The sequence below is a fragment of the Gopherus flavomarginatus genome, chromosome 5 (genome assembly GCF_025201925.1).
Source record: "Gopherus flavomarginatus isolate rGopFla2 chromosome 5, rGopFla2.mat.asm, whole genome shotgun sequence".
Taxonomy (NCBI): Eukaryota; Metazoa; Chordata; order Testudines; family Testudinidae; genus Gopherus; species Gopherus flavomarginatus.
Genome location: NC_066621.1, coordinates 112,810,725 through 112,821,036, shown reverse-complemented (window position 1 = coordinate 112,821,036; position 10,312 = coordinate 112,810,725). Strand labels below are relative to the sequence as shown.

Below are 10,312 nucleotides of genomic sequence, written 5' to 3'. Positions count from 1 at the left end.
ACAAGCAATTTCGTGTTGTACGCATCACGTGACTCGTTATCATCGTCGGACTCCTCATCACTTTGGATCTTGAGGAATAGCTCAACTGCCAAATGTGATATGCTGGCGAGACTCGTCAGCATATTCCTCAGCAGTTTGGGCTCCATTTCCCATAGAAATCGCGCTGCACAGAAACCATTGAGAGAGACAAGATGGTGCCAAACGTGGACGGAAACACAGTGATTCCTGGGATGTGAAGCGATGCATCACGGGGCATTGGGACAAGAAGCAGAATGACCCATACCCTCCGCCCCCCTCCCACAACCCACGGCGCCAGAATGGGAAGAGGTGCTCTGTGGGATAGCTGCCCATAATGCATCACTCCCAACACCGCTGCAAATGCTGCAAATGTAGCCACACTGCAGCGCTGGTAGCTGTCAGTGCGGCTACACTGCAGCGCTTTCCCTATACAGCTGTACAAAGACAGCTTTAACTCCCAGCGCTGCACACCTGCAAGTGTAGTCAAACTCTAAGATCCTACTAGGAAGAATATTAAGCACCCTGCGAAGGGGAACTCTCACTACCAGTGCCACCTAGTCATCACGCACAGGTATGGCAGGTTGTCTTCCTCCCGGGCATTCCTCTTTCTCACACGGTGGTCTGTCCTTCAGTGACTCAGCCCTCTGGCAGGGTCACATGTTCAAGTCCACCCCTTTTGAGGTTCACAAAGAGTCCAACAAAGTGGAAGTCAGCAAGGGCTTCAGGTCTTCCCCCTTGGGTCAAGGTCTTGGAGTCTTCCCTTTTTAGGGGTTGGAAGGGGAGCCTGAGCTCACCTTCTCCACATGGTTCTAATCCAGGGCTCAGTGACAGGAAGCTAAGCCCTGTATGTTGGGGTGCTATGTAGCAGCCTCCTTGGATCGCTTCCTAGCAATGTCCCTTCTTCCCACAGAGTAAAGAACTTAACACAAAAATAAAGTTTCTGACCTCCAAATATCACCAGTCCCTCCTTTGCTGGCTTAGTCAGGTCAGTATCACCAGGCCTTAGGCAGCAAAAGCTTCTGTGCTGCTCCTTCACAGGAGTTCAGAGCACAGGTCAGCTCACCTCCCCTGTCTAACTGCCTGCCTGCCACTGAGCTATTCTAGTTCTCTTTTTAAGCTCTTCCTCCAGCTTGTGGAGGTGAGGTGGGACAGGGCCACGTAGGCGGGAAAATCGATCTAAGTTACGCAACTTCAGCTACGTGAATAGCGTAGCTGAAGTCGACGTACTTAGACCTACTCACCGCGATGTCTTCACTGCGGTGAGTTGACTGCTGCCACTCCCTCGTCGACTCCGCCTAAGCCTCTCACGGCGGAGTACAGGAGTCAACAGGAGAGCGCTCAGGGGTCAATTTATCCCATCTAGACTAGAGGTGATAAATCAACCCCCGCTGGATCGATCGCTGCCAGATGATCGGGTGGGTAGCGTAGACATACCCTTAGAAATTGCTCCTGGGGAGAAGTACAGTAGAACCTCAGAGTTATGAACAGCAGATTTACAATCTGACCCATCTACCACACACTTCATTTGGAACCAGAATTATGCTATCAGGCAGCAGCAGAGACAACAACAAAAAGTAAATACAATACAGTACTGTGTTAAACAAAGTATTAAAAAAAGAAAAAGGAAAAGTTTTTTTAAAAATTGACAAGGTAAGGAAACTGTTTCTGTGCTTGTTTCATTTAAAGTAAGATGGTTAAAAGCAGAATTTTTCTTCTGTGTAGTAAAGTTTCAAATCTGTATTAAGTCACTGTTCAGTTGTAAACTTTTGAAAGAACCACCATAATGTTTTGTTCAGAGTTCTGAACATTTCAGAGTTACAAACAACCTCTATTCCCAAGGAGTTTGTAACTCTGCACTTCTACTGTAACCTATTGTAAACCTGTAACGGATACAACTTACTTTTCAACTCACGCCAACCCAATTATGCTGGTCAACAAGAGAGTGTGGGTAAGAAAATGGGACAGAATTTAGGCTCTGCCCAATCCTGAGCTCTCTCTGCCAGATCGGCAGGTCGATCTAACAATGATTGATTTATCGTGTCTTTATCGCTCTGCTGTCGACTCCTACACTCCACCCGGCAAGAGGTGGAAGCGGAATCGACGGGAGAGCGGTAGCAGTCAACCCCACGCTGTGAGGACGCGGGGTAAGTCGACCTAAGATACGTTGACTTCAGCTACGCTATTCTCGTAGTTGAAGTTGCGTATCTTAGGTCAATCCCCCGCGCCCCCCAGTGTAGACCAGGCCTTCCTGGCCCCACTTCCTCATAGGGAGGAGTATCTAAACTGAACGGACCATGCTCCACACTAGATCTGGACCCAAGGTCCAGGAAGATCTCACTTCGCCATGTGGAGTGTAGAACCTTTCTTGCGGCATGGCTGAATAAGTCAAGGATACAATTCAGTCCATAAGTCGTCCATGTGCAAATAGTCACACTGAAGTCAATGACCGTCTCCACGCAAGTACAGACCATTCACATGAGCATGGATTTACAGGATTGGGACATTTTAATAGAGGCACAATCATTTACAAAGGATAGGGGAGTAAATAATAAATTGTTTGTACAGTGTTTTGAATACCCAAAGCGAATCAGAAGTGCCAAGCATTATTATTACTGAAGAGTAAGTTTCTGTTGTCTAGATTGGCTAGTAAGTATGGGGGTAACTTTGCCCATTTATCTGATACTGGTTTCTGAGTTTCTTGAACATGTATTTTCTATTCCTTTTTTATTGTGTTTAAATAAAAATATTTAAACAAGTAGTTGAAGTGTTTCTTGCAAGTAAAGGTAATATAAATGAATAAACAGTTTTATTTTATCCCCTTTAAAAATAATACACTTTAAAAGAGAAGCTCAGGCAGGGTATTGGGGAATTCTACTCTGTCCTGAAAAAATAACAGGAACTGGGTGATGGTAGCAATGTATATCAAGTAAAGAAACCCTTCAACATGCATGTCTTACAAACAGGTCTGGCACTTTCTGGAGAGGGCCATAATAACAACTGGAAAAGTAGTCATAACATTACAAAAGACACATGGTCCTTAACCAAGACATTAACTTTGACATACCCTACAAAACAAAGATCAAAATCGCACATATGTAATTTATAAATTTGCCAGTGCAGCTCAGGTTTCTTGGGAAAATGTCTAGAAAAAAGATAGCAAGTGCCCCAGACTCCCCACCCCCACTTTAGTTTGTTTCCAAGTACCTGATTGGAAAAAAAACTAGGTGAGATCGGAAGTAGCAGAGTTTAAGAGGCTGGACTGTGTACACTATTTAGGGTTGTCATCTTATTGTGCCACCAAACTCATGGTATTCCCCCACCGTTAAACAAATCTTGTCCTTGAGTGTTATTTGGAATTAAAATCCAACTGAATACTACTCCTTTTAGCTTTAACTAGTAACAGACTCAAGGCCAGCTAGGACTTTCCAGTCACCCTACAGTGGTTACTCACAACTATGCAGGAGGGTGGGAGGAAGCTAACTGGAAAAAAGAATGAAAAATGTTGAAAAAGTTAATTGCCATTTTTGTCAAAAATGTCCAACCTGCTTTACTCGGAACTTTTCAGGTAGCAGTGGAACCCCGAGCTCCAATCCTCTGGCTCCAGCAGCACTGCAGGGACAGTGGAAGGGGACGACATAGCAAGCGCTCTCCATCCAGCAGCCAAGATAGAGCATTTTGCGTCCCGCTACCCCCAGCAGCGTGCTCTCGGGGTTAGTTAGTGTTTGCAAAGCCCCGTGCTGAGAGACTTGGGATGATTCACCTGCAAGGCTCTGATGGAGTCTGCTACAATATGCTCGTCCCTGAGCCAGCTTTCCCGTCTCTGCCAGCGAAGAGGGACGGCGGGGGAGGGAATGTCTGTGGAAGGCGCAGTGTAGTGCCGCAGAGCTGGGGGAGCGATAATACCCCTAGAAGGGGGTCGGGGATCACAAGAGCCGTATGGAAGATGGGGAGGGGGCATCTCCCGGCCGCGAGGCTGGAAAAGGGATGTGTGCTATTGCTCTCCTACGACAGTCGGGTGGGGGAGGCAATAGTTGAGGGAAGCCTGGGGGAGAGTGAGGGGTGCCCCGGACAGAGAGGACTCCCTCGGGGCCTGGGCTGGACACGGGGTAGGTGGATGTGGGTGTTCCCCAAGCTGGGCCCTGGGGAGGTGAATGCTCTCCTGAGGGCCCCGGGCTGGGAAGGGGGTATGGAGCTGCCCCACAGGCGCCCCGGCTAGTTGGGTGTCGGGATGCCCCGCAAGGTGCTGCGGGGCTGGGCTAGGAGGTCAATACCCCGCGGAGGGCCTCCAGGCGGGGAGGGGGTGGCGCAGACAGGCGCTGCCCCCCGGCTCCGGCCGCGCGCGGAGGGAGGGGCCCTGCCCCCCTTGCGGGGCGGGCTGGGAGGGTCGCCGCGGCACGTGGTGGCGAAGGCGGCGGCCGCGGCGCCCATGTGACTCGTCCCCCCGCCAGCCGAGCCCGAGCCCCCCGCGCGCTCCGTACGAGCAGCATCCCAGCGTTGCAGGCAGCCGCCGTCGCCACAGGGACCCGGCACCATGGTAAGGGCGGGGCGTGCTCGGGGCAATGCAGCGGCGAGGGCCCGCGGAGGGAGGCCCGGCGGGGTGAGGGGCTGAGCCGGGCCCGTGGTCAGGCCCTGAGGCCTTCAGCGGCCATTTTAATCTAATTTTATTGTGGGGGCTGCGGGGCTCAGCCCGGGAGGGCGGCTGCGGCCGGGCGCCGGCCGGGATGCGGCGCTCCGGGCGGGGGGCGGATGAAGGGAGGGCTGGTCCCAGCCTGCGTTCACAATGGGGGGCGGACTGGCCAGTGAGCCGCAGGCGAACGGCTGTGGGGGCTGCTGTGCTCGCAGGGGCAGGGTGCCCCCGGGGCGGTGGCTGGGGGCTGCCTGTCGGGTGCAGTGCGGATGGGAGGTTGGTGGTGAGGATTTCAGGCTCATCGCCTCTGGCTCAGCGCGTCTCTCTCCATGGAGGACGCGGTATTATTGACCCTGCTGCTGCAGAGCCTCGAGCCCCCGGCTCTGCCTCCTTGATTTCCCCACCGCCCGGGGAATTTGTGCTGCCAAATATCATGTGGCGGAGCTGGAGGCCAAGGGACAAATTATTTAAAGTGGGCAGGGTGCGTTCAGGGAGCAGTCAGCCCCGTCTGCCTGACTTCACTAGCTGCAGTTCCCCCAGAAACCTGGATTGCTTTCCAGAGGGGAAGAGAGGGCAATGGAGCTGCATTGTCTCCTCTTTCAGAGGGGGAATTGGGAGTGAGCAGTCTAAGAGCTGTCAGTGCAGTGGCAGTTAAGCTTTTTTTAAGGTTTACATAACCATCTTTCTAATAAGAAGAATTTTGCAAGCAAATCAGAGTTTTAATAGTGGAGATGGGCTAGTAAAACCTTCATTTCTTCAAACAAAATGTATTTCCTATAATTAAACTAGGAAAAGGTACAGATTATATTCCAAAAGGACCAGGGTTGTTGGTTTTTTATTTTGTTATTTACCTGGTTTCTTGAAAACAGCATGCTGTACCTTGGAAACTGCTGTGTTTTAATAAAGAATGTAGTGAACTGAAAACAAAGATGTGTTTAGCTAGCTTGTAAGTAACAAGCCAAAATTTTTGTAATTAGTTTGCTATCAACTCCCTCAGTACTGTTTTAGGTTAAGGTTCTGAATGGTTTGGAACTGCTATAGTGTGTTGTACAATTTGTACTTTCCTTATTTAGAAACTGCAATGGCTTTTTTTTTAGTGCATCAGAATTAAGTTAAAGCGAGGAGTTTTAAAAACATAAAATTGACGTTGACACAACTCAGAAGGCATTCTACTGCTTCTAGAGCCTTACATCACTCAACCAAACTAGAACCATGACACTACTGGATATGAACTGCTGGTATTACATTTGTTCCAACTGAAAAAACAACCCACAAAACAAACAAAAAACCCCACCACTGGCTGAGCCAAATATATGATAAACTAATAGATAATTGGTTGATATGTGCAATGGGAACCCAGTTATTTAGGATCAATAACTCAAAAGGAGATGATGCTGAGATAAATGAATAAATTAGGGGAAAATTTTGTACAGTTTTATATCTGATACAATCCCACTGACATCATTACGTTTCTAGAGTGTTCAGGTTTAGTGTAAAATTTTTGTTCTGAATTTGTAGAGTAGATTTCTCTTTATTTAGTATCAGGTATCATCTTCCCCATAGTCAATGTTAGTCATTTTGTATTTAAATAATTATTCCCTTCATCTCATTTACAGGCTTCTGGAGTAACAGTGAATGATGAAGTTATAAAGGTTTTTAATGACATGAAAGTAAGGAAATCTTCAACCCCAGAAGAGATTAAAAAAAGAAAGAAAGCAGTTCTTTTCTGCTTAAGTGATGACAAAAAACAGATAATTGTAGAGGAAACAAAGCAGATATTAGTTGGTGATATTGGCGATACTGTGGAAGACCCCTACACATCCTTTGTGAAGTTGTTACCTTTGAATGATTGCCGATATGCTTTGTATGATGCCACATACGAGACAAAGGAGTCTAAGAAAGAAGACCTGGTATTTATATTCTGGTGTGTGAAATCAGCTTGCTATTAAAACTGAAAATTCTTCACGTTTTCCTTCTAATACCAACGGGTTAAATAATTACTTTTTGCCTTTACAGGGCTCCAGAAAGTGCACCTTTAAAAAGCAAGATGATCTACGCAAGCTCTAAAGATGCCATTAAAAAGAAATTTACAGGTACAGGCTTCTGATACTCCACAAAGCAGTTACAGTTCTTCTCAGTGTTGAGGGACTGAACAAATATATTTTTATCCGTTTGTCTTTCAGGTATTAAACATGAGTGGCAAGTAAATGGTTTGGATGATATTAAGGACCGTTCAACACTTGGAGAGAAATTGGGAGGCAATGTGGTAGTTTCACTTGAAGGAAAACCCTTATAGAAAGACAGACAAGTGCCATCTGGATCTAAGGAGCTTCCATTTCTGCAGCTCGTTCAATTGGAATAGTATAACTCCTCCTCCCCCCCTCCATTCACCTTTCTACAGACCTGAAGGAGATGTCGTTAAATTAAACTGTCTACCAGTGATTGCCATTAGATTCTTTAATCCTGGTAGTTTTATGTAAACCCCAAGGAATGCCTTCATGTCATACTCTTAGCCAAAGCTGAAGTTGCATGCATTCCTTGCAACCTGTACAGTGAATGTGATAGTTAATGTGAATAGTCTAGCAAACAGCAAAGGGTAAGCTAATTGAATGCCTTGAAAGTATTATCCACTGGTCAGATGGTAGATTCTATTCAGTATTACCTACAGTTGCACTTGATTGCAGTTCCATGAGGCTCTTGTGCATTCATACACCTCACCTGCCTTGACAAGCCTATTTTTGTGACATGGCAGCACACAACGCTATGCATTTAAAGCACTTTTTTGTAATATGTTTGATTTATTTTCTCCCCCCCCCCCCCAAGAAATGCCAATTAAGTTGCTGTAACTGTGTCATCAAACAATTGTAGTACCTCGGTTTTCATTCCTGTTACATGCATATCTTTATAAATGAAGTAGCTGTTCTGATGCCTTTCATTTTCCATTGAATGTACACTACTGAACAGGAGTAGGAGTTATGTTTACCATGTGAGTCTTGCAACACTAAAGTTGTTTTGTTAAATATCAGTCATGATGGCAGTTTCTGTATAAAAAGAGCCTTAAATGGAACACTGTTTTTGAGATAAAAAAAACAAACTGGCCACGTTGCAATAAACTTGTGGCTTATTACAGAATGTTGCCTTGTTTTCATTGGAAAATATAGTTTGAAGTATGTTTAAATTAAGCATATTTTGAATAACTTAACGTCTGTGGAAAGTATTATAAAGGTAAACAATCATTAATCTCAACTTCAATAACAGTTTTTCTGCCCTAGTCATAATTTAGACATTGCTTTACAGTAATTTAACTGTTCTATTCTGTTGATTTGGATAAAGGACATCTTCCCAGTTTATAACCATTTAAGTAAACAAGCTGCCATTATTAGGAAGCGTTCAATCCATAGCTCATTTGTATCTGAAGCTTACAATGTAGGAATTTGTTACCCATTCAGCATATTTCTTTACCTGAATTCTCCTGAAGTTCTTTGTCAGAAATGTATGGATGTAACATTTGTTTCCAGTCTGATGTGTAATGGCAGGGAGATCTTACCTTCACACAAGTAAGTTACAGGATTTGAATAGTTAAATCTTCATTGTTTCTACAAATGCTGCAGGAACACTGACTCACTGTAAGAAATATCCTAAATGAATGGTTCAATTTGTTAATTTTTGTGCAAAAAGAACTGGAAAGTTTTCCGCTACTAAGTCTTGCATCAGGGACATGGTTTGGCTAAAAGCCAAATACTGCTCTCCTTATAGAGAATTTGATCTGCTCAGTGTGAGCAATCCTCTCTTAGCTAGAGCTATTTATGGCTAACACATGCTTTTGTATCTTGTCATCGTTAGCCACAAATGGCAAAACTGGACATGATTTTACTGGTATGCATAAAGGAACTCTATTAGGCAGCCAATCACAGCTGAAATGTACATGCTACTAGAAGAAATACTTTTATCATTACCTTATTTTAAAAAGTCAGAGTAGAACTATGATGTTTTAAATGTTGAGTTTTTATTTTCAGTCCTTAACCCTCTCAAAAGCAGAGCAGATAATGGCAAACACCTTTGTAAATTGAATGATCTAGCAATGCTGTAGTCTGGATCTCTTGTCCTGTGCAACTTTAAGACTTTATTTCAGGCTTCCAGCGGTCCCTAAAATTTACACATTTCATTTTGATACCTATTTTATATAGGCTAAATTCTGCTACAGTGCAGTTTAACAAAGCATGCTGACCATTGACTTGTTAAACATGTTAATGAGAGTTTTGTAGTACAAAAACCAAAATTCAAGAATCTTTTACTGAAGTTGAAAAATAACTGATATGCGTGGGAGTTGTCTACAATGATCTTTCTTGATTTCTCAATCTTTATTTCCAGTTATACACTTTGTGTGCAGAGCCTAGTTAATTTTAGAATCCAATGTGTGCTTAATATATGGTACTGTCATGAACAGAGATTAAAAATGTATTTTTAGTCTCCGTTCATTGCAGCACCATATACTATGCCACAGAACACCTTTATATTGTAAACTAATCAGTTTATATAAACAACTTCATTAGACATCAAAACAGTTTAAAATTAAGATGTTAAATTTTAATTGAAATTCCATTTTAGTCAGCAATTTAAATAAGTACTGTGTTTAAATGTACATTGTCCTCTGCTACTTAGTGTCACTGGTGTTTGTGAATAGTCTTAGAAGGATGTCTGTGGCTTCTTCAAAATTGACTTTTAGAGGATATGTTTTAGAGGATATGTTAGAGGATATGTTTTTTTTAAAAACTAGCTAAGGTATATAATAGACTCAAAATCCAGTCAAATACATATAAAGTCTAAGCACAAACTGAGTTTACATAAGATCCAGAGCCCTGAACTAAAACAACCTTTGCATCAAAGATGTTCAGTCTGTCTTTAATCTGTTCTTGAAACAGTATTGACTGATGTGAAGTCCAATTAAGTAAATAGATATCCTACTTTTAAAAACAGTGCTACAGAACCACGGCTGATTAAATTCTAAAACAAATGAAAGACAACTGGCATCTGTTCCAAACTCATTTGTCAGCTGTTGTTTTCTGTCACTGTTCAAAATGATGAAGGCCTCATTGTGATTTATAAGCGAAGGAAAAGCCTCTCAATCTGAATATCTTCTTATGTATCTCTTTTGTCTGTGTTACTTCTGGGTATCTTGGCTTCAGTTAATTTATTAATAAAGGAATGTTAAATAAAAGTTTTTGAGAGTAGCATTTGCAGAAATGGCATCTTTTCTTTTAAAAATCACTTGTCCTACTCAATTTGATCATGCTTTCAAATTATTTCAGGAGGGCCTGGAGACGCAATACAGGGGTTAACTTCTCTGAAAGGGGAGAATCAGCCAGGAATTAGAGTAGCTGAAGTATATGTCCCTTTTAAAGTATGCATAAGAAATGGGGTGCTGTTAGGTAAAACCACTAAGCTGGTATCAGATGCAATTTGACAATTTTAGAAATCCACTTGGGCTAAAACCTGGCACAGAGAACCTGAAAAAAGAGCCTTTTGCCTCCCTATAACTTGTTCAAAATAAGCAATAGTATTCTGTAAAAATCATTGCCCATCTTATGCAACCTTATGACAATTCCAGACCAAGTTTAGTATTCATGCCCATTCAGTTCTTGGCTTCACCTCTCCTCAGTCCCTCTA

General features: G+C 43.6%; 1 protein-coding gene across 1 annotated transcript; it reads left to right on the top strand.

Annotated features, from left to right (window-relative positions):
• The first annotated feature begins 4,447 nt into the window (after positions 1 to 4,447).
• On the top strand, positions 4,448 to 9,876 carry CFL2 (cofilin 2). Its single transcript, XM_050954002.1, has 4 exons — positions 4,448 to 4,552; positions 6,262 to 6,569; positions 6,662 to 6,738; positions 6,829 to 9,876. Exons 1-4 carry the CDS (start codon positions 4,550 to 4,552, stop codon positions 6,939 to 6,941), a joined length of 501 nt encoding a protein of 166 aa, XP_050809959.1. The 5' UTR covers positions 4,448 to 4,549; the 3' UTR covers positions 6,942 to 9,876.
• Positions 9,877 to 10,312: the final 436 nt, after the last annotated feature.

Excerpts from the sequence above, each read along its gene's own strand:
- CFL2 (XM_050954002.1), top strand. Across the intron at positions 6,570-6,661 it reads GACCTGGTATTTATATTCTG|GGCTCCAGAAAGTGCACCTT; the intron begins GTGTGTGAAATC and ends TTGCCTTTACAG. Across the intron at positions 6,739-6,828 it reads CATTAAAAAGAAATTTACAG|GTATTAAACATGAGTGGCAA; the intron begins GTACAGGCTTCT and ends TTTGTCTTTCAG.